At 42.7% G+C, this 25576-nt stretch overlaps 1 protein-coding gene across 1 annotated transcript; it reads left to right on the top strand.

Moving 5' to 3' along the window:
- Positions 1-609: 609 nt before the first annotated feature.
- mboat1 (membrane bound O-acyltransferase domain containing 1) lies at positions 610-24013 on the top strand (the record flags this gene model as incomplete). The annotated part of the gene is made up of 13 exons (XM_080749804.1): positions 610-705; positions 1040-1185; positions 2305-2382; positions 3549-3644; positions 10393-10448; positions 11098-11152; positions 12161-12353; positions 13716-13908; positions 14343-14446; positions 16219-16283; positions 22424-22556; positions 23187-23338; positions 23737-24013. 13 exons carry the CDS (start codon positions 610-612, stop codon positions 23909-23911), a joined length of 1542 nt encoding a protein of 513 aa, XP_080605930.1. The 3' UTR covers positions 23912-24013.
- Between the last annotated feature and the right edge of the window lie 1563 nt (positions 24014-25576).

Raw genomic sequence — 25576 nt, 5'->3', positions numbered from 1 at the left:
TTTGAAATATGGACTTTTGATATTCATGAGCTGTAGCCTATATGCCATAAAAATTCAAAGTTTTAACAAAAAAAAGTTTGGAATAATTCACTGAATGTCCAATGTATCTAGAATATATGAAAGTTTCAAGAAATATATGAAAGTTTCATGAAAATGTACCTTTACACAATATTCACATTTTTCGAGAAGGATCTGTAGACCTATATCATTATTCAATGGATGAATGCTGCTCTGAAAATCCAAAATTCCAAAAGTGGTCTACAAATGCCTTTTTATGATCAGATAGTTTTGCATAGAACACGGCTACATTGTGCTCAGCTCCTTAACATTTAGATGGGCGGGGAAGAGTATTCCTGGTCCCTTGTCAAGCCCCCGGCGTCACCTCCCTTCAGGACAGCCTGGAAGAGGGACACAGAGAGGAACTATAATGACCGGGTCTCTCCTAGACTGGCTTGACTGTGGTCTACGACGCAATGACCCTCATGAGTCGTGATGGATTGCAACCGTAGACCTTGAGGAAAATAATGAAATAGCAAATAAAATTGAGGCAAAATTAACAGAGCTAGTGCTCGTCATTCGGTGGAAGTTTTGAAGAAAAGAGAGCGCACAATGGGCGACCAGACGCAGACGGACTCTGCTTTTAAAACCACTGGATCCAAGTGGTTGCTACCTCTCAGCGACTTCTTCGGATTTCCTCTGGATCAGGTAGAGCAGAAATGGATCTTTTAGCGTCCCTCCGCAGTTGATCGCATTCTTACCAACTTTGAGTGGCATTCTCAGTTTGTTGTACACAGTAGTCTCCTGCAAGCTACCATCCGTCCATACTTCTATATCATTGTGTAATAATAATAATAATGTAGCATAATTAAATGCAGAGTTGCAGACAGTTTAGTGTTGCATTTTAATGGACATAGAGGCTGTTTGGAAAGAATGGCACTATGTGAGCGTGTATGTGTGAGGAAAACGCAGTTGATGTAGTGCATACTTTACTGTTGAAATGACTTATTCTGTCTGACCATGACATGTGAGCCCTCTCTAGGTCAATTTCTTAGCTTGTCAGCTGTTTGCACTTGCTGCTGCCTTCTGGTTCCGTCTCTACCTCCGCCCCGATCATGCAAGTCCCATGGTCAGGCATGCTGTAGCCACTCTGCTGGGTGTTGCCTTTGTCATCTTCTGCTTTGGATGGTAAGACGCTGTGTCTGCGGGATGCTGTGGGAGGGAGAGAGGGGCGTGGGTGGGATATTCCAAAGGGGAATGAAGGGCACGGCACATTGTCCCCGCTGATAGCAGCATAAATTAAATGATTATTAAAATGCATACAACAACTCAGCAAACCTTTGCTCTCAGCATCCATGTTACAGAGTTGGAACAAATCATTCTTGAAATAGTCCTGGGCTGTATCAACACAATTGTTTGTTACCTCAATATCTTGATGATATCATATTGGGGATGACTATTGGTGCTTTCACAAAATATTAGCTGTATAGGCCTGCAAAAATAGTATTAGGCTAATCACCAGTAATGCCAATATAATAACTAAGTGTGTAAAAGTAAATAATAGAACAGCTTGAACAGTCAGGTAAAAACAAATTATTGCGTCACATTAATGAATTTGATCATATTCTTATCTCATCTTATGGCTTAATGGGTCGAGCAGCATTAGAATGTCAACAGACCGTTGAGACTGCTAATAGACTCACCCAAACCCAAGCTACTGTATACAGGGGGTCTGTCCATAAGTTTGACATCTCATTACTCTGACAGTGGTTAGGATTAGATTTAAGGTTAGGCATAGTTTTACTGAGGTTAGGGTTAATGCCATGGCAACTTATCCACAAACAGTGAAGCCTGATTTATATGTAGTTGTGCGTGCTGGTGTCTTGCACCAACAATAGCAGCTCAATGCATTGTGAACTTGTACATTGGCAATTTTCGGTGCACAACATCTCAGGCTTGAGACACAGGGTCAAAATCTACTAACAGACAAATACATTTTATGATCGTTGGGAACTATACTGACACTGGTCGCTGACACCTGAGTTCCATCAAATGTTGCCCTTTGTATTTATCCTAAACTATAGTGAGAAAACATTCTGGTGGAATGTGATCTAATCCGTTAAAAGTAGAAGTAGTCTGTTACTCATAATGACACATCAAAGTGGCTTAATGTGAGTGTGTTTGTGTGTGTGTGTGTGTGTGTGTGTGTGTGTGTGTGTGTGTGTGTGTGTGTGTGTGTGTGTGTGTGTGTGTGTGTGTGTGTGTGCGTGGGTGCGTGTGTGTGTGCGTGCGTGTCCTCACTTGCAGGTACTCAGTCCATATCCTTACCCTGGTGCTTACATGTTATTTGCTCATCATCAAAGCCAACATCAGCAACCTACACAGGTGAGTAGCCTACATAGGTGATATCACAAAGGGGAATCTAATAATAAATTATGTATTGAGAAGGTGTTAGACTGGCTTGTTTGCATGATATATTATTTGAGTGCATCTTTGTTTGAGTTTATATTTGAGTGCAGCACAGTGAACCATGTTATTCAATTCCGGACAGGACATACCTGTCCGTCTGTCTGTTGACAAGTTGGTGAGTGGTGACACAACGACTCGAACAGATGTGTGTCATTTCCGAGCCTGTGGTGCAATACTATGTAGCTGCTATTCTTTTCATGTTGAACTTGTCAGACAAGCTGAGACGACAAACTTGCATTACAACTGTGTGTTTTTGTATGTATGGGGAGTATACGAGGTGAAGGGCTTATGGAAGTTGGTTGGGTCTTTTAATTGTACAGCGACCATGAGAACACATATTGTGTATGTGTATACATGTTTAAGTGAAGTTCCTATTGTGTAGATGTTTTACATGTCAGTACATGTCATACCTGTTTTCTTCTTCATCCTTGTTCTTCTTCTTCCTCTATTTTATCTTTTCTGCTAGTTGTTAGGGTCTTGGTATTGTCCTTTTAAGAGATTCCTGGAGATCGATATACAGTAAATAAAGCTGGTATTGTTCTGTACTGGTGACATTCTTGCCACATACCTGAGCAATTCTGTTTGAAATGTATTTGCTGTCTTTGAGTGCAAAATCTTACAAAGAAATTAAGGCCTCATTCCAGAAGGCTCGCACATTTAACCACATTAAACCTGGTGTCCCTTTTTTTAAAGAAACATAATAGATAAATAAAAATAGCAGATGCGTAGTTGTACAACATTTATTGTACAACTACATAAGTTGTAGAGTTTAATGCACCTGATCTAAAATTATACTCTGTAGAATAATGTCAGATTTATTACCTATGTAGCATTTGTCAATTGGGCATGGGGGAGGTTATAATAATAATGACTAGGGGTGGAAATGTTTACTGACTCTCTCATGGCAAGGGGTTTTTGTTTCACTCTAGAGCTAAAAGCTAGAGAGTTATCTAAAAGCTAATGCGATTGTGATTTGTGAATGGGGTCTACTGTCAAGGGAGGCATATACAATGATTGAGTTTCAGTCTATAATGTTCTTGTTCATGTGTACATGTTTTAACTGATTTGTTTTCATTTCATAGGTATTCTATGGTGATGGCTATGGGTTATCTGACAGTGTGCCAAGTCAGCAGGGTCTTCATATTCAACTATGGAATTCTCTCCACAGACTTCTCTGGGTAAAGAAAATAGCATGGCTTTCTCTTTCTCCTGCCCATATACTGTAATCGTGTTGTTCATTCTGTGCTCCAAATGTCCCATTTCTTTGCATTGTCATTTGTCATATTTTCTTTTTCCCCCCCACCCATCCCATCATCATGTTCCCACCTCTCTCATGCTCAACCGTTCCCATTTCTCACCGCTCACTCATCAATCCCTTTCTACTCCCTCTCTCCCTTGCCCATAACATCTTCTCCCTATCCACTTCGTCTTATCCCATTTTTCCTCCCCAGGTGTATATTATCCATATTAGGTTTATACTGAAGTCTTGACCTTGTTCAACTCATTTCTTTCTAACTTCCAAATTCATAAACCCCCTCCCCCCCACACACACACACTCTTTCTTTGTCATATCTTGTTTACATCTACAGTAAGTATGCAAACCCACGTGCATCGTCGCCCCCACAGTAATTTCATTCATTCCCTCTGTTCCTCTCATGCCTTCTCCACTCTCTTCCTCTCCTATAGCCACACCCAGCAGATGCATGTGTGTGTGAGTCATGCTCTATAGGTTTCAGAACGGTTCTTGTGTTATCGGCTAGCGTCTCCACAGGTGCTTTTGCCGTTGACAGGGTCACCAGCACCACAGCCCTGTGTAAATAACAGCACAGATTACAAATAACAACGGCGTAGCTTATTAACAGTTGACATTGCCTGGCTGCGCTGCTGATTTGACACTGCCTGGCTACAGTGAGTTTGTTGTGCTGTAGAGGTGGTGGGAGGGAGCAATCCACCCTCGGTCACACTTGCCTTGTGTTTGAGACATTTTCATTCCAAAAGTCCTGACTAACTCTTGACAGTATTCTAGAATTATTGTATAAACATTCATAGATTTAGGCCTGGACAGTATATCAATAGCTATATTGTAATATGTGATTAGATAACTAGACAGTAGATACAGTTGTTTATAAGGTGTTAAGGATGAAAACAATAGACACAACCTGAGGAAAGTACCACATGCCAGAAATACAAGGGCCTCATTCATAAAACTGTTCCTTTTTGAGCGGTGCTAACCGCTCCTACGTCTGGCTTTGTGTGTACCGGTAGGTCCCTATCAGGGTTTCCGCTAGGCATTTTTGGGGCCGGCCACCTTGGCCGGCAGGATTATATTTTACCGGCCAATCAATTAATTTATCGGCCATATTATATTGAACGTCACATACGTGTTTGCATATGAGATACTGTATGTGCATGGTGCACCGTGCACCCAACTGATAATTACACCATTTTATGTTTGTGCTGCGGGCTTCCTTCCTCTTTATCACAGATGCAATTGCAAAATGTTCCAACAAAATAATATCCTAACTATCTACTTATGTAGAGGTATCGCTTGCCAAAAAAAGAAGTGAATAGGTTAAAGTAGGCGCGCAACTCAAGCGAACCGTTTGCGCGCCCTGCCACACAGTGGCCTACAAATTAATAAGTTAATAGTATATGATTTTGGCTTCACGTCTCATTAAACCTTTTACACACAACATTTGTTTTATTTTGTTAATGTTATGTTGTGATGGCACAAGGAAGGTTGACTTGCCTCTGTTGCTTTGACCACGGCATCACATCCATGCGATCAGAAAGTCATGTGCGTGCTTGTATAATATCCATGATTCCACAGAGTTCGGGTCCCTTTTTTATTATCGTCTACTGGGTCCAGCTTGGTATAGATTACCTCGGAAGAACCCCAGTTCTGTTCTGATTATAACACTAAACCCACGCTGATTGTTACAAGGTGCTGGAACTGTCAGCTGTAAAACGTGATGTGTGCTTCTCCGTAAGGCCGTGTGCGTGTCTAAAATAGCAGACATAAAAGCTCACAGCGTGGCGCGTTTCGCCTTGTTGTGAGCTTGAAGCTCTGATATTTCCAATGCACGTAACCATGCACACAGCGCAGTGGAGATGGGATTTGTGGCTCTTTGAAGTGAGCCGGATCTCTGGGATCCGTTCCTTTCAAAGAGCCGTTCAAAAGACTGGCTCATTCTAGTAGTTACTTTGTAGATTTTGATTATAATTACAAATAACTTCAACCATTTATTTCGGACATATATAGGTACATATATGCCATTTGAGAATAGCTGATCTACAAGCTCACAATGCTATCGTTCATTTCAAAGAGCCGTTCAAAAGACTCGATTCGTTCGCGAACGTCCCACCTCTACAGCGCAGCATGAAGCAGCAGCAGTGGCGATGAGCTCCGCTGTCGTCAGACAGACTCACAGAACATGATACAAATTTAAAATTATGATAGGTTTTAATGGTTGTAGCTTTACTACTTTAGACAAATAATTATGTGTATAATAAGATTAAATTATAAAATAGCCTAAGAGGCATTTTCCCAGCCGGCCACGGTGGCCGGTGGACTTTATAATTACCGGCCAATTAAACATTTAACCGGCCAATGGCCGTTAAATACCGGCTAACGGAATTTCTTGTCCCTATGTCTGTACGAGTGTCTGTATGAGCTGCATGTATGGACATAACTAACGTCACAGACAGTACACAGAGACCGACATCACCACAGCTGATGTCAGGAACAGAACGGCCCATACAAGGAGATATGCATGTGTGTCGTGTTTGATACCATGCTTAGTGAGCACTGCTCACTTCGCACAGATGCAATCTTTGAATTTAAATTACTTAAACTAGTCCTATGCACAGTATATTCGAGGATTGAATGTAGGAGTCTCAGAAGTAATGTTGGAGAACCCAGGCCGGTGCCCGTTGGGAACAGTCACCATTGACGTCTGTGATGTCAGTACTATGACCTCAGAGTATGACGGCGGACATCATCTCCAAATTTGGGCATTGTTTCAGCATGCGGCTGTTACCATGGTGGCGACACTGTTTAGTATCAGGGATGTCAGCATGTTCATCTCCAAATGTGGGCATTGTTTTCAGCATGCGGCTGCGACACTGTTTAGTATCAGGGATGTAAGCATGCAGACAGACGGCGGACGGACGAACGAACAGACAGACAGACAGACAGACAGACAGACAGACAGACAGACAGACATTCCGTAAATTAATAGTTAGATGTGTGCGTGTGTGAACACTGGATAACGACCAATTAGATTTCCTTGTATAAATGTACTACCTTGTATAAATGTAGGGATGAATCTCAGATTGGAGAGTACTTGGACAGGTATGGGCATGATTAGAGTGTTGCAGCAGACAAATCTAACACATTTGTTAGGAAATAAACAAATTTGCATCATGAGCAAAAAATATATATAAATATATATCCTGTTTACGACTGCATGTTCTCTTCTAAGCACATAGTTGACAATATGGAAGAACAGGCTTTTGGAGTTAATCTTTGCTAATTTACTGCACAATTTATAGCATCTCTTAATTGAAAACACCTTGGGTTTAGGGGCTTTTAAGCCGTGACATCATTTTGTAGTCAGACCTCCAAACAGATTTATTATCAATATCTGTCCCTCGCTATTTCAACAGATCCGAGACAAAAATAACGACTAAAGTATAATTCTACCACTTTCCTTTCAACAACAAAGAGAAGAAAAATTTGTAAATAGTAAAAATAGTAAAAAGATTCACGGGCGCTGGGGCCAAAAGTTCTCCTCTGCCTACAAAATGATGTCAGACTTAACAGCCCCATATTGGCTTAATTCCTCACACATGTAACTGATAAAATGCTCTGCCATGCCAAAATGTGATAAATGGGAGCGAGAGAGATTTCAGAGATTCTGCACTGCCATTTTTACCCAGCATAAGCGTAATATAATAATAATAAGAAATTCACATATCGTCATTGTCAGGCAGAAACCTTGTATCTCCAAGTTTCAAATGTGTATGTTTTTTTTCGTAAAGTAAAGCCCTCATCATATAAGACTGTTGCACAAAACTATAGTGAAAATAGCAGATCTACAAACACACAATGCCTTGTGGTGCAAGGCGTTGTGTCCTTGTAGATATTTCTTTTGGAAAATGAAAAATATGAAATACAATAAAATAATTATTACAAATAAATTAAAAACAAATAATAAGAAAAAAAACATATCCTGCTCACGTATTAGTAGGACAATATCAGCCATCAGAACCAAGGACGTGTGTTTGAAGTTACAGTGGGTTTGTATAGGAAGGCGTTGTGTCTGATAAAAAGAATATCAAATATAAAAATACTGAATTGTGCAATATAAAATCTGTCCCGGGTGCTCACAAAAGCTGAGTGCTCACAATAGATGTTAAAATGACTATGTAAGTAATATATAGTTTGCTTAAAACGTTTCTATATATAATACTATCCACATCAAATGGATATTTAGTGGGTAATGGCATATTTTACAGTGGTTCTCAACCTTTTCAGGTTGCGACCCCCCAACATAATCATTGTTTGAACTGGGGACCTCCCCTACCTGGAATTTTAGGATTTAAAGGGATAGTTCACCCCCAAAATGAAATCTTTCTATGGATTTGTTTATGTCGCATTCCTAAGCCAATAACTTGAGGAGACTCTTAGTGTCTCAAAAGGGAACAAAGCAGGATATTTGTGTCTCCATAGGGAACCACTGCTGGTCTTCAAATTGATGGCTTAGGAATGCAACACAAATGATGTCCATGAATTCAAGTCTCCATGGGGTGAGTAATTGATAGAAAAAAAGTAATTTTTGGGTGAACTATCCCTTTAAGGCATTACATTTAGTTTGACTTCTTTCCACAGATAAATATTGTGAAAATAAAGGCTCACAATGCCTCGCAACTCAAGGCATTGTGAGCTTGTAGTTCAGCTATGTTCACAATTTTTACTTCTTTCTTATGTTATTTATTTGACAATTTGGCCAATGTTTGACCAGTTTTTATAATATAGTTTGTTGATTACCTTTGATGAAGTTTATGGTCTGTCTATCTTCTTTCTTTCTTTCTTTCTTTCTTTCTTTCTTTCTTTCTTTCTTTCTTTTTAGGCATTAAAAAGATCTTTAAAGTCCTTACATTGTCACTTTACTGTCATCTTGGACCCCCCCCCATCCCACCACCACCAATCATGTGGGGACCCCCCGACCCACAGGTTGAGAACCACTGGCCTAGTTAAGAGTTTGTAGCCTATAGCCTATTAGCTGACAGTGTATTCTGTTACTGTGGATACATAAATGAAGGCAGCCTCAGATGACCCCTGTGTGACTTTCGTGATGAGCAGTGAGGTATGTGAGTCAGCCGTGGTAGGGTCAGATATTAGATTAGTGAACCAACTGCTTTTAGTCTGAAGACGTGAATGGCCGTGAATCACAAAGAGGGTGATTTGCGTGTAGTGTTGGTTAACCTGTACAAAGTAATGTAATAGGCACACTATATATATAGGCTCTCCCTATCTTCCTCCTTCCCCACCTTCAAGTTCCTCCCCTCCTGCCAACTCTCGAGGATACAAGTTGAACCCTTGTCTTTTTTTCAGCTTTCTAATTAACTATAACTATAACTATAGTTAGGCACAAATCAGATATTAGCCTACAAAAACAAGCCGGGGTGGCCTTGTCAGAGGCTTAAAAAACATTTAAATAAATACTTTTTGAAATGTCTATGGAGGAAATGCATGGGTGGAAACGCTTCCGACACCGGAGTGAGGACGGGCGGGGCTTAAACTGCGATGCTCTATGTCTTCTGATCAAGCTCTAGTCTGATGTCACACTCAACAGAAACAATTGCTTAACAAGAAAGATGCAATCGGAAATTGCAAGTGTGGTTGCCGTGGTCCCCCTGTGTCAGTCCAAGTACCTTTCATGCCCATTATGGAGATCCCTGATGTCATCAATATTAAGCGCATATCTTGGAATTCCCATATATGGGCATCTACTGTGTCATTCTCCTGTGGTCTAGAATATGGACATACTCTGTCAGTCTCATGCGGTCTATGATGTCAGACATCAAATCCATAACTGGGAAACATTTATTTTTCTTTCAATTGAGAAAATTCACCAATAAATGTATATAAATTCAGTTGGACAGGAAAAACAAACTATAACTACTACTATACTATTTATCTAATGTTGCCCATAAAGAAAGTTGTGCCATCACTGCAAATCTAGAGTTAGGCATGAGTATGGCACCCTGAGCATGTTTCTGTCATGGCAGATGCAAACTCTATAGGGTGATATACGGTTGCATGCTTGTGTCAGCACAGCGACACGGCGCGCAACCATATATAAATCAGGCATATAGACCCGGCACTACCAGCCACTCAGCCAATATCTCTCTGCCCTGGTTTATGTTGCTTTTCATACAATGGAGCCCTCTCACACACGGCCTGGCCTGATGTGTGTATGCGTGGATGTGCAAGAGAGTTGCACATCCACATAAACACTCACGCACACACATTCACACATTCTTGTGTCAACAGAGAGGTCTTTATCTGTGAATGAAACTGGTGAAAAGATGCAAAACGAGAAAAGGAAGATACAAGCTTTGTAGAAGTCTTAGGAGTCTTTTTTAATAATGTTTATGATCTGCAGCAGCAGTCTACCAAACAGTCTAAAACAATTATATATTATAATTCTTTCAGTTCTATGGGTTTTTCCAATAACGCATGTCAGAAAGATGCTCTCTACTCTTGTGTGGTACCATTATGAATAGATGTTTAATTATGCAAGAGATATTATTTTAATTTGTTAAAAGAAAATATTAGTTTCCCAGCACTTTCACATCAACACATCTTTTAAAATTTAAGTTATACTTAAAAAATATAATTTGTCTCTCCTTCCTTAGGCCTCTGATGATAGCGACCCAGAAGATCACCACACTGGCTTTTCAGCTACATGATGGTAAGACAGATGAGACATACAGGGCATGCAGTACGTACCATTACCTTTATGTAGACCAGTGGTTCTCAACCTTTTCACGCCGCAACCCCCAAAATAATCATATTTTAACTGGGGGACGGGAACCCCCCCCCCCCCCACACACACACACACACACACCCAACGAGCAGAGTTGAGGCATTACATTTTATATAACACGGTTCTATTGTGAAAATAGACTATCTACATGCTCACAGCGCCTCGCGACGCAAGGCGTTGCGAGCATGTAGATTGGCTATTTTCACAATTCCTCCCTCTAATATTTGACAATTTGGCCAATGTTTAATTTATCATTTTAGAGCTATTAAAAAGTCTGTTTGACAGTTTGGCCAATGTTTAATTTGTCATTTTAGAGCTATTAAAAAGTCCTTCAATTGTCACTTTGGAAATGTGCATTTGCCCTCTATACACTTAAAACTTTATGATGGTTTGTTTACTGTTATGTGAGAAAACAACTTTTGCACATTAAGTTCATCATCTGGGGACCACTGAAAATAATTCACTGGTTCTCAACCCCACAGGTTGAGAACCAGTGATATACTCACTGGTGGTGGTGAGACCCGGGCAACAGAGATGGTGCAGCCTCTTAGTCAGCATTTCCTCTGTTTTCCAGGCATGTGTAAGAAGCCAGAAGAACTTACACCAGACCAGAAGCGTCTTGCTGTAAAGTATGTATTAAGTGAGCTCTTTACAATTATGACATGTACATTTTAGGGTAAAATATGTTAGCAATCTTTCAAAAAATAAAAACATGTCTTATACTAAATATTACAATGCACTGGACATTATACAGTATGTGTACAGTATACAGTATGTCTACCCGAGGTGGAGTAGAACAAATGTTATGTTGGTTTGTACAAGAAAAGACATCCTAGGACGTTGTTATCCTGTTTTGTCCTCTCTTGTTGGACATGATGATCCAGCATTATATCTGACTGTACTATATACTCTATGTGTAGTAGTAAAAAGCAGTGGCTAATATTGGCTACCCCAGATATATTATTATCAGCCTATAATGTATTATCTGATACACACTGATAATAAGATACTTTGTTTTTCACCCTAATTCTGAAAAAGATGCTTGAGATAAGTTATGCTACCTCTTACAGTATAAAATCACCTAAATCATACTGAATTGTAGATGTTTAGCGATTTAGAAAATGTTGCTATCATTGCGTTTCAACTCCGGTATCAAAGTATGATACTTGTGAACTAGTTGTAGGTCACATCCAAGTATTTTCTTTCTTACTTTATTTTCTTTTACAATAAATAATGTACTCTTTCTTTCTTCAGCCAACAAGGATAATGACAACCAGATGCAATCATGGTGATTAACATATACCTATGAGTATGCAGAGATATTAATAAAGAGGCACCTTATTTCTTGGAGAAGAGATTACTATTTTTATGCATGTCAACAAATAAAACCTAAATGCATCAGTGCACCATGCATGTTATTTCAAAATAAAAGGATCAAAAGCCTATTATTATCATGGAATGCAAACCATGTGACCAACTTTGTTGGTTACGTTTTTCTTTTTATTTTGGTTGAAGGTTTGACACTTTGAATAATTTTACATGATAAAAGCTGAAATATAGCTTTCTACAGGAATCTTTTTAGAGTTCAAAATTAAATAGGACTAAATATGATTTCCAATCATTTGGGTTTTCAACAGCAAGAGGCCGTCATTAATTGAGTACCTGAGTTACAATCTGAACTTCCTGAGCATCTTGGTGGGGCCCTGCAGTAACTACAAGGACTATATAGACTTCATAGAGGGCAGACATATACACAGGAAACTCAGACATCACTCAAGGGCCTGCAACGGACAGAACGGCTATGACAAAGCTCCTGACCCATCACCACTGGTATGTAACACAAATACTTTTTGAGAATTGGGTGAAATTCTTTGACGTACAAACTCCATCATTGCAGTTTCAAGAAAGATGGAAATAGATACAGTGATGTTGCTAGGTTTTCAATGGAATAGGTCCCAGGACCCACAGGTGGCCATTCAAATGAGTCCCAAAATTATTTTATGGGTCCCGCGATGACACACGCATTATGTATCAACGGCATAAACATCAAAAACGACTTTAATTTAAACAAATAGTTACTTGTATGTAGTTAATAAAGGACAGAAGCATGGATTTACAAGACAATCTCAATCATCTCCTCAATAATGCCAGAACGCACAGCTGTGGAGACTCCACCACATGCAGCTCAGCTGGTGCAGTGAAATGATTGATAGCAAGAAGGATAGAGTTGTATGCATCCTGGGGATGCAGGGATGCTTAGTTTAATGAGTCCTTTATTAAATATATGGGTCAACAAAATAAACAGAAAGACTCCAAACTAACTTACATGCAGTGAACAAGGGGTTGCAGTGTCCTCATCTTATTTTAAAGTCCATAAAATACAGTTTTATAAAAGTCCATAAAAGTCCATACATGTATGACACAGTTGTGCCTCCTCTATCTAGTTCCTTGAAGAGACATATAGTCTCAGGGGTAGAGTTGCCGTCTTAGAACACAGGGTTCCTGAAGGGCTCCCAGTTCGATCCCAGGCTCCCTCAAAGTTAGTGTCAAAGAGTCCTTGATCAAGACTCCGAACCCCTAGCTGTTCCCGGTGAGCAGGTTGGTGCCTTGCATGGTTTCCTCCGCCATCGGTGTATGAATGTGTGTGTGAATGGGTGAATGTAATGCACAATCCCTGTAAAGCGCCTTGGATAAAGGCGCTATATAAATGCACCATTTATCATTTACATAGTCCATTCCCTTAATTCCTTTTTTCATCAACTTCCATTGAAGTGTATTCCTTGTAAATAGTGTCTCTCCATAGGCTAAATCTGTGGACAGCTTGGCTTCTATTCCAAATTAATGAGTGTGAGCCGGTCTAGGTCCCACCTACTGTATCCAGTCATTTGCAAACACATACATAATATGCATGCTCTATATCCTTATCCACTTTAGACAAAGACCGGATCAGCAACCTGCAATGAGTAATCAGTAATGTAAAGAGTATCTTTGGCAGGGAATAATAAGTCAAGTAAAAGAGTAACAACGAGTAATATATTTCTTTTTTTGTGTAACAAGCCCAACACTATTCCCAAACATGTACATAAATAAAACGTTTATAAATAAAGTGTTTTACCTCTTCTTACTATCCAAACCCATTGGTTAGCCCCTGAGGAACATTGTCTGGTTGGTAATAATGCACTCTTCCTCCAGAATGCAGTGTGCTGTAAGCTCCTGGTGTGCTGTGGCTGCATGCTGTTCTTCCTCACTGTGACCAGGTCCCTGCCAATCACATACAACACTGATGTCCACTTCATCAGCCAGGCCTCCTTCCTAACCAGGCTCACCTATGCTTTCTTCTCCATACAAGCAGCAAGGCCCAAATTCTACTTTGCCTGGACGCTAGGTAAGGCCCACAAGTTTACCTTTCCTGCACGTCACTCAGCAGCTGTTTGCGTTAATGGAGTAAGAGCACACATTCTTGTGTACTTTTTTCCCCTTCTGCTTTGGAAATATTTTATTTCAGGTTGTAATGATCATTAGAATCAGAGCATTAACCCACATATCTCCCAGACTCCCTCCCCAGTCAGAGTTAGGAGTTTGAATAAATGTAGAATTATGTGCAGGATGTAATTTGTATATAGGTGAGGAGACTTACCTATTTAACTTTAACTGAGTAAACTCTGTTCTTTTTAATATATATTTTATTTAAAAAATAAAATACCTCTCTCACACACCGGTGCCAGTGTGTCACCATCCCCTGTGCCAATATTACCATGCCTAACGTTGCCTACCACCATAATCCTCTGGTCATGTTGTGTTCCCTCTCTGTCCTGTCAGCGGATGCCATCAATAACGCAGCAGGCTATGGTTTTAATGGGATTGATGAAAATGGCCAACCATGTTGGAATCTCATCTGTAACCTCAACATCTGGAGGATTGAGGTACATTCAGTGTTCACATACTTGTCCTATAATATCATCCACTCTCCTCCTTGTTATTAACTGTGTTTTGTTACTGTATTCTGTAGTATACTCTTTAACAGGAGATGGTCCTAAACCTATGGTGCAGGTGACAGTGTCTCACTGATGAGGCCTTTCACTACACTACAGTATCAGTGTGTTAAGGTTTTCATCTCTGTTAAGCCTAATCTATACTTACAATTTACAATTTAGGCATTTGACAGATGCTTTTTATCCAAAGCGACTTACAATAAGCAGGTCATTCATCAATATAATAAGTAAGATAATACGGTATGTCAGTACATCAACAACAATATAACAATGCATATGAATATCAATCTAGAAAAGACATTAACATAGGTAGATCACGCACCTAATCACACTGAAGACCATAGCTGGTGCAATAATCCAGCCCCTCTTTGACTATGGAGTCCACGTATGGTATCGTGACGCCCCACAAGCCCTAAAAACTAAACTCCAAACAGCCCAAAATAAACTAATTAGGGTCCTGCTTAACCTTCCCAATCAGACTCACCTCACCGCTACTCACCAGTTAAGAGTGGGGTGGCTCAGAGTAGATGACAGAGTACAGCAACTTGCAATGGGCCTGGTGTACAAGATACACTACACCACTATGATACCCAAGTACCTGTCAAAATACTTTAAAAACGTTAAGGATGTCCATAATTACAACACCAGAGGCAGTGCCACAGATCACGTTCAACCCAGAGTCAACTCAAAGAAAGGGTCGAACTCGTTCTTCTGCTACACCACAAAAATGTGGAATGCCTTACCGAAGGCCATAAAGGAGTGTGGATCACTAGCATCCTTTAAAATTGCCCTAAAAAACCACTTACAGGCAGCAGCCGTTCACAACTGGTAAAAACCTAGCCCAACCCTACCCTCCCTGCCCCTTCCTTGTATATACTGTACATACTGATTGTTTAGACTTACTGTTACCTGCCCCTTCCTTGTATATATTGTATATACTGTACTTACTGATTGTATAGACCTACTGTTTTCTTTTTTTCTTTACATATCTACTGCATAGTACTGTGTTCTATTTGTCTGTCATTCAATGTTATATGAGATACTTTAATGGTTTCCTGTTGAAATAAGCTTAGTCTTTTCATGGATCTCCTTTTAGTAGACCTTGTACCAGTGAACTGTACCGTCATGAATCTGTACATTTTCCTATGCAAACTTCTAATAAAGCCTTCAATCAATCAATCAAATCAGTAAAAGACTTTTCTAAAACCTAAAAATGCTATCTAGCTTCATTTATGGTCATTGAGGGAAGGGGAGTGTTACAGTAGTGTTTAGGTGGAGTCTGAAGAGGTGAGTCTTCAGTCCACGGTGGAAGCTAGGGAGTAAGTCTGTAGTTCTAAGTGCGACAGGGAGTTTATTCCACAGTTTGGGGGCCACAAGGGCAAATTGTCTAGGACGTGTGGATTTTTGTCCTGGGGTTTTTAGCGAGGGTTCTATCAGCATCCCTGTGTTGGCTAATCTTCATAACAACACTGACGCTTGGTGACATTTTCAAGCTAACACTGTGTTGCGATGTGTTGAAATGTTAGCTTGAATATGTGTTATTTTCAGTGAGCAACACTGTTGCGCAACAAAGTGTGAATAAGGCTTCACTGCCGCTCTGTGTGAGCACCTGTGACCACTCAAGTAGATGTGAAGATGCAGTGTTTGAGTAATAAGTCTTAATCTACATTTGCTTGCTGATGAGAGTCATCGTCTCTTTTCAGACAGCAACTAGCTTCAAAACCTTCATAGACAACTGGAATATTCAGACTGGAGTGTGGCTCAAGACGTAAGTACCCCTACAGCTCTTTTTATCTGCCAAGATAACACTTCAAATCCTTCCCCGGAGTCTCCCTACTTTGAACCCTTTCTCCTGCTGTGGTCCCAATTGGTTATTTATTCTGTTAATATTCAGATTTTATGCAAAGTGCAATACATTACAAAAGTGACAATGGATTTATCACCAGTCCAGTTCTTAAGAAGAAAACATGCACTTCAAGATTTCAGTCCACTTGATGCGAGACCATCCCTTTCCATATGCATATTCTACCCACTATCCCACACAAACATGACATGTGCATCCACACATGCATGTTGACTTTTGATCCCATTTGTACATGTGTTATATGGGGGTGGGCTGTTGCAGTTAGGCCATTTGCTGATAACCCAGGAAATCTTTCTGTTTTTCACAGCCTAACGTTGGCAGGTATGCTGCTCATTACAGATCCTGCACACAAACCTCTGTCACCGCTATTTATTGTTAGTTCAGGAGACGATCACTTGGGTTAAGATATACTTTATTGACCAGAATGAAGGCAGAAAGCAAGCATCACACAGCATGGCATATTGAGCACCCTACTATAGAGACAGCATAGAATCTAAGCCTATATCTAAGCGCATAGTATTGGCAGCCTACCTTAGCTCTACTATAAGACAGCATAGAATCTATAGCCTAAGTTAGCATGGTTTGGCATGGGGTTCTGCCTCGGGCCATGGCTCGCTGAACCCACGATCCTCATGTTACCATGAGCATCGAGGGCATAATTTAGTTACAGCGAGCCCTGGCCCGATACCCCCCGAGGGGGATCAAAGGCAGAACCTGAAGGTGGCGCTGGGGTGGTGGCGGGGCAGTGCTATGCAACAAGACTGAGTCCCACCATCTGACTTCCCTAAGAACTATGGGTAAGGGGGGGGGCAGGACCTAGTGACCCACCCCCCTCCGCGCGCGCGCTCCCTTGGGACCGCCCCCTGAACTAGCTTTGATCCTTACGAATCGTCACACTATTTCAGGAGACGATCACTTGGGTTAAGATATACTTTATTGACCAGAATGAAGGCAGAAAGCAAGCATCACACAGCATGGCATATTGAGCACCCTACTATAGAGACAGCATAGAATCTAAGCCTATATCTAAGCGCATAGTATTGGCAGCCTACCTTAGCTCTACTATAAGACAGCATAGAATCTATAGCCTAAGTTAGCATGGTTTGGCATGGGGTTCTGCCTCGGGCCATGGCTCGCTGAACCCACGATCCTCATGTTACCATGAGCATCGAGGGCATAATTTAGTTACAGCGAGCCCTGGCCCGATACCCCCCAAAACTACAAACCCCCAAAGCACGCCAAAATCTCAGAATCCCATGCCAGTGCTAGCCAACTGCGAGGAAGGCAGCTCTGCTGTGACTCTAGCGATTAAGTTATCATTACTGCGGGGCAAACTATGAACTGCCTTTCCTGCTAACGCAAAAATATAATAATTAAGCATATTAGCATCTGGCAGAGCGAATATTACTAAGGCAAAATACTAAGCAATGATATTGGCAGCTTGCCAAAAACGCTATAAGTACTGCTAAAGCAATTTAATAATTAAGAATGTTAGCAGCTGGCAGACCGAACCAACGGTGAGGAAGGTGGTACTGCTGACTATAACGATATACTGCAATCTGACTGAAGCCATACTAAAACACCCTAGAGAAAAGCGGGAGCAGCAACATGGACGTATATATATATATAGACAGCAGAACCAGAAGCAGCGATGAAACCTTTAATTCATATAACTACAGCGCCATACAGCTTCACATCCTACCTAACTAACACCCCAGCAACCACCTAGCTTTTGCAAGATTGAAATATTAAAGCGTAATATTTATCGTGGCCCGCAACCTATCAGGGGCGCGTGCCCCGAGTAACGCAACAGAAGCAGCAAATAAAACACGCAACCTATCAGGGGCGCGTGCCCCGAGTAACGCAGCAGAAGCAGCAAAATGAACCCTATGGAACAACCCTGCTAATAGTGCCTGCAGCACTATTAGCATCAGCAGCAGAAGCGTTAACTGAAACGCGTCCAACTCCAGCTTGGAACCATTACGCTTCGGTCAGTCCTGTGTTGTGTGTGCTTGATAGCTTGGCGTGCAGGATCTTGAGTTAGCTGAGGGCACCAGAAGTGCTGGTGGTGTGGCTGCTCCGATCCGGAGAGAATGCAGAGTGAAGAGGGGCGGGCCGCAAATCTGGCAGCTCTCTCCGGGGGTCGTGAGACGAGGACGTCGGGCAGACAGCCCGGTGTTCAGCATGGACATGAAAGGACAGAAAGGAGAGTTAGTTCTGCGACTGACACTGGTGTACCTTCCCTGCTTAAACTGCGAGCTGCAATCTTCAGAGGCCATGTGCTAGTCGCATCTTAAGCCTGGCCTTGGTGACCGCATGTGCTTGCCGCAGAAATAACCATCTTAGCTTTAGCTGACCATAACAATGAAACCACGCCTAAGGTCGCTGACTTTTAGGATCACAGAGAAGATTTTCGCAGCCCACGGAGCGCTCTGCTGCAGAGTCTGCTGCTGCACATATGAGAATCTCCACGAGATACCCGTCTTGACCTTTAAAGGCAAGCTATGCAAGCCTAGAGAGCGGCTAAAGCCCAACATTCAGTACAAGTAAGTCGCTGCTATCCAACTATGGTTGCCTATTATTAGCAAGCTTAGAGAGCGGCTGAACGCTCACAGAATCGAACAAGCAAATGCGTTGCTATTTACCTGCTAGAGTGTGGCTCCTCAGGGCATCTGGGAAAGCTGCAGCTGGCGAGAGGAATGGAGTTCCCACCGCTGGTGCTGGAACTGCAGCTTCCCATGTTCCCTTGCAACCTGGCGGTGGCGACGACGGTCGCAGCCTGACAGCGCCTCCGGAAGATGGGCCGGCACCACAGGCTTCCAGCACGACGCAGCGCTGGATCATGCTCATGGTAGCAGCAGTAATAGCATTAACTGATGCTGTAGCGGGCGGGCGGGCAGCCGGACGGGAGGGCCGACAGGCAGGTGGGAAGGCAGGCGGGCGGGAAGGCAGGCGGCGGCGGGCTGGCAGTAGGCCACTTCCGTCTGCTGAATATGGCGCGTGCAGGCGGGCAGCCGGGCAAGCATGCGGGCGGGAGGGCGGGCAGGCATGCGGGCGGGCAGGCTGGCAGCTCATGGTAGCGGCAGAAGTAGCGGAAGCTGTAGTAGCAATGCCCTCTCCAGTGCTAACCGACTCCTGACTGGTCTCATGGAATTATGCAGTAGTGGACGAAACTATAAAGATAAACATGTTAGCAGAAAACACTCAGCCGCTGCAGCGCGACGCTGCAATGATGGCATGCTGTAGCAGCCGCTATGCAGCGGCTCCGGCAAGAAGCTGAAAGGACAAACCTGATGTTAGCAGCAACATGTAGCAGCCGTGGCCCGAAGCTATAAAGAAAAACGCGATTTAGTGGAACATGTAGCAGCTTTAGCATAAAGCTGCCATGCTATTCTGATGCCGTGGCGGGGGCATGCCGCAGCTCCGGCCTGGAGCTGTAATGATAAATCTGTTAGCAGAAAACCTCAGCAGCTGCAGCGCCATGCTGCTATGGCGACCTGCTGTAGTAGCAGCTATGCAGCAGCTCCAGCATGAGCTGAAAGGATAGAAATTATGTTAGCATTTAGACATGTAGCAGCCGCAGCAAGAAGCTAAAAAGTAAAACACGATTAGTGGAACATGTAGCCGCTTTAGCATAAAGCTGCCATGATAACCTGATGACGTAGCAGTGGGCCTGCAGCCACTCCGGCTTGGCGCTGAAATAACAAACAGAATGTTAGCAACCAACAAGTATTCGCTTTGGCGTGAGCTGCAGCAACAGACATGTAGCACTTTAGCCTGAGCTGAAAAGAAAGCATGGCGTTAGCAGCCTTTATCCTGGAGCTGCAATGGTGAACATGATGCAACAGTCCTGTGGCCGCTTTAATGTGATTGTAAAGATAAACAACTCGTCATTTTTCACTAGCAGTAGCCTTAGCTGTAATTATTAGCTCGAGTGCCGCAGCTACGGAAACACCGCAAGGACATACAGTGCGATACGCAGAGACCCAGAACTATAACCTTAGATTGAAACAATACGGCAGCTCGATAGAGGATAGTATCCAATGACTTCAACGCTGCCACACTCGACGCCGCCCTGATGCCAACAGACACGCGGCAGTTTCTGGCCCGAGCTGCAAACATAAACAGATGTTAGCGTTTTCACCAGAGTAGCATCGGCAACCATCATCAGCTGCTATGCCAGCAGGCAGCCGCAGCAAAGCTAGCATTAACCGAGACCAGGCAAGATCCTCATGAACAGCAAACGAAGCCTGTATGCTAAGCTTGTACAGTGCGCACAAGCGAAGCATAGACATGGATAATACATGCGCATCCCTGCCCTATGAACTGCGCGTGCACACAAAATAATATAATAACGAAAAAGAATCGTAACGGACCAGATGACCTGGAGGTTAAATGCTAGAGAGAGCCACATTACCCATGTGCTCAGAATGCGCAGACCGTGCGCCACCCTTCGCTTCGTGACGTTACCCTCTGCTAGCCTGTATGCTAGGTAGCTGCTGACCACGGACACACGCAACCCCCATGGAATAGGCAGCTTGAAGAGTCATTACGGAACGTTAGCAAACCTCTTTAGCTACATGAGTTCTGAGTTGCAAGCTAGCCGACCATCAACAGACAGCTCGTGGCTGGAATGAACGATGGCTCCTACCGTAGCAGAAGAGAATATTTAGCTGGAGCTACCGAGCATATAGAGAAGACTACGATTCCCTGCATGCACTAGCGAGTTCAACTGGTGACGTCAGGACAGACAGGCACGACTTGCGTTAGCGGAAGCAAAACATTGTTGCACGTAAACTGTGGCACCTATGAGCTTGCGGGTTTCCTCCTCTCAGGAGCCCACGCAGACAGACATCCTTTATAGGCTTCTCAAAGAGGCGATTACTGTATTTAATAATTCATCCCGCGAGGGCTTCTACGCCACGGTAACTGGCAGCAGCCCTACTGTGGTCCAAGAAGCGACAGAAACCATTTATTTACCAGCTAACAGCATCCTTACCGAAATAGCCGGCTAGCAATAGCCACCTAGCTCCTAGCTGACTGTACATTAAACCTGTTGTTCCGCGCTAGCTGATACGGCCCGCGCCGTTGCAAAGCACTGACATATCGACAAACCCAACAACTGAGATTACTTTAACTCATGGTAGCCCAGTATAGGCCCACCAGGGCACGAAATAAGTTAGCATTTAGCCCGTAGCCACAGCCAACTTCTATGATACTGAGTTTACCTTTAGCAACTTTAGCAAGCCTGTAGCACCTTTGAAATAGCTTTAGCAACAAACAACTGAAAGTACAGAAATCAGCTAGGCACCAGCAACGATAGCAAGCAATCTGAACCTTGAAACAGCAGTTTAGAATTCAGCGATTACCAGAATAACAATCTCAAACTTCCCATACAACCTGGCCAATAACACAGCTTCTTAGTTTGGCAGCTAAGAATATGAATTGAGCGATAGTAAAATAGCAGAAACAGCCAGAAATACTCAGCCCAGTTAGGCACCCTCTCCAAGCGGTGGGCAACAGCACAGCTACCTGCAAGCAACAAGTGTGGCACTTGTGTGTGTACTGCAGCGTGGTAGCAGCAGCAGTGCTATGCAACAAGACTGAGTCCCACCATCTGACTTCCCTAAGAACTATGGGTAAGGGGGGGGGCAGGACCTAGTGACCCACCCCCCTCCGCGCGCGCGCTCCCTTGGGACCGCCCCCTGAACTAGCTTTGATCCTTACGAATCGTCGCACTATTAGTCCTCCTCTTCTCCCTTTCTCCTCCTCTTGTACCTACCTTTCCTTGTTCTGTCTCTCCCCTCCCTTCTAATCTCTGTAAATACAGCAAAGATAGCACTGTGCTATCTAGAACAGTAGTTCTCAAACCTTTTCATGCCAAGGACCCCACTTTGAGAACCACCACAAGCTCATTCAATTTGCATCATGTGTTGTTCGCTCCTGTGGAAGAGAATGATACAGTATATAAATGGCCAAAAGAAAACGTGTTCAAATAAATTAATAAATGAGAGGTCCTCTCTGCCCTCTGTTGTCCTGTCCAGTGTCTGCTATGACCGAGCACCACATTACCGTACAGCGCTGACCTTTGTCCTGTCTGCACTGTGGCACGGTGTTTACCCAGGGTACTATTTCACCTTCATCACTGCCATTCCCATCACCACCGCGTCACGAGCTGTGAGTATTCCTCTTCCTCTCAAACTATAATTCATCACTCTTTACCTAAAAGTAGAACTATATTCAGTATATACTATATATACAATATAACTATACAATATAACTATATATAACTATGTATAAATATAACTATATATATAACTATATATATATATAACTATATATATATATATATATATATATATATATATATACCATAGTCCAGCAATTACGGTATACAAGTTCAAGTGTTTCGTTATTTAAACAACACTCTAATAGTTCACAGAAGAGATGTAAATCCAGAGAAGTAAAAAAAACACACAAGGACACGATCACACCAAACACTCGCTGCATGCATCCTCTCAGCTGCGTGCGTCCTCTCCTTTGATATCAACTTGCGTGAGTCATCAATCGGTCAGTGAAGTAATGCAGTGGTTCTCAACCTTTTCAGGCCGTGACTCCCCAAAATAATCATATTTTAACTGGGAAACAATGTTGCACATTAAGTTAATCATCTGGAGACCCCCCAAATTAACCCCCCAAAATAATTTGGGGACCCCCCTGGGGGTCCCGAGACCCACTGGTTGAGAACCACTGAAGTAATGCATGTCTTTTCTCTTTTCATGCCACCTGCCCGGCCCGTCCCGCCAGGTGAGAAAATCTTTCCGCCACCACTTCCAGCACGCCAGCGGTGTGAAGCTTCTCTATGACATCATAACATGGGCAGCCACTCAGCTGGCTATCTGCTACACCGTCATGCCCTTCCTACTGCTGGCAGTAGAACCTACTATGGTCTATTACAGGTATGATACTATGGTCTATTACAGGTATGACCGGACCGTCCTTATTCAGCTTCTGCCTACAGTTACAGTTGCATATTATTATAAAAGCAACCGCAATGTCCTGTTGTTTATATTAAAGGCCATATAGTTTAAGATTTATCACAGGTATGTAGAAAGATGTACGCTAGATACGGACCACCATTATTAGGTTTGAAATATGGAAGGACTCACCCTCCTTCTCTTTTTCCAAAATGGCAATAAAAGGTTACCAATGTCTTCTATAAAAGTATGAAATACAGGGATTGGATTATCTTGTTGATTCTCTATGGCAGAACATTAATTAGTATTGCTTGGTTTTTGTCCTCTGTCCAGTTGCATTTAAGGTTACAAAACATCTACAATGCTGTCCATCTTTTCAGGTCCATGTATTTCTACATTCACATCGTCAGCATTCTGGCCACGATTGCCCTGCATCGGACCCAACACCAACTCAGGGACCCTTCTGCCACTACCAAGACTCTCCCCTCCTCCTTCCCTCTGTGTCCCTCCCAGTGCCAGGCTGCTCACTCCAACAACAATGTGAAGGGAGACTGAAAATCTCTCTTCATTTGGATCCTGCATGTCAGGTTATTAAAAAAAGAAAGAAAACAACAACAGATTGATAACTCAAAAGGCATTCAGTAAACTCACACTGGAATATTGTACTGCAAGATTTGAGACCATGTTATGGGACGTACACAGAACGTGCTTTCTGGATAACATTTCTTTTATACGACAGACCTGATGGACTCCCGATAACTACTGCCTGCACTGCAACAGATGCCTAACGTCCCGAGAGAAACTGACATACGTTAACGTTTCTGCTAGTGATATGTCGCCGGCCTAGATCCCTCCTCTTCTTCCATCTTGTAGAGAACCCATCAATGTGCCGGCCCACCCTCTCCAAGAACTATGCAACCGAGAGGAGTGAGAATGCTAGCTCTCTATATTCCCTTCTGCTCTGATCTCCCTTCCACTGCTTTTCTCCAGTTTTCTCCTCTTTCTTTATTCCCACTGTTTCATTCTGCTTGGATCTGGGATCCAAGCCAGAACAGTGGGAACACTGGCACACAAACACAGGGAGACACACAGGGTACAAATACAAGGGCATAAGCATGCACGCGCGCACACACACACAGACACACACACACACACACACACACACACACACACACACACACACACACACACACACACACACACACACACACACACACACACACACACACACCAGAAGTACACACAAATGATCATGGAGCAGGCTTAAAGGTACACTAGCAATCAGTGCACAGACTTGTTTCTCCGCCCCCCCACCACACGCATGCATGCGCGCATGCACACACACACACACACACACACACACACACACACACACACACACACACACACACACACACACACACACACACACACACACACGAAGAGGTGGCACACAAAGGCAGCCTTGTATAACCACAACAAAAGGCCATGCCTAGAGGAGGGTCTGTGTGCCTGCTGCACACACACTGTGTCCACGTTCTGGTGGTTGTGTGAATGAGTGAGCCATGCTCTCCCTCCCGGAGCCATGATCTCGCACACAAACTCTGTCAGCGACCCAGTGGTGGAAAAAGTACTCACTCATTTTACTTAAGTAAAGGTATGAATACTTAAAATTAAATATCGAAATACTCTGTTACAAGTGAAAGTCCGGAATTCAAAATGTACTTGTGTAAAAGTACAAAAGTATTGGCATCAAAATATACTTAAAGGGGAAGACCACCTATTTTCAATATTGAACTATGTCATTAAAGGGGAAGACCACCCATTTTCAATATTGAACTATGTCATTAATATACCTTAGAGGAGTTGTGTGAAAATAAAAATAAAAAGTTCCCCCTCTTCTGTGTTGCCTAGAACTGGAGGATTGATTTTGGGGTTTGTATTGCAAATCACAACGTGATGACATCACACCCTTGTACTTTACAATACAAACCCCAAAATCAATCCTCCAGTTCTAGGCAACACAGAAGAGGGGGAATTCTTTTCCCCACACAACTCCTCTAAGGTACCGTATATTAATAATAGTTCAATATTGAAATTGGGTGGTCTTCCCCTTTAAAGTACCAAAAATAAAAGTACAAAATGTTTGAAAATAGCAGATCTACAAGCTCACACCGCATCGCGATGCGTAACGTTGTGTCAAACGTGGTCAGTGTATGTTTTATAATATTATAATGTTTA

Source organism: Nannobrachium achirus (assembly GCF_963921795.1).
Source record: "Nannobrachium achirus genome assembly, chromosome: 2".
Taxonomy (NCBI): domain Eukaryota; kingdom Metazoa; phylum Chordata; class Actinopteri; order Myctophiformes; family Myctophidae; genus Nannobrachium; species Nannobrachium achirus.
Note: the sequence above shows the minus strand (reverse complement) of the source record. Positions and strands in the feature narration are given on the sequence as shown.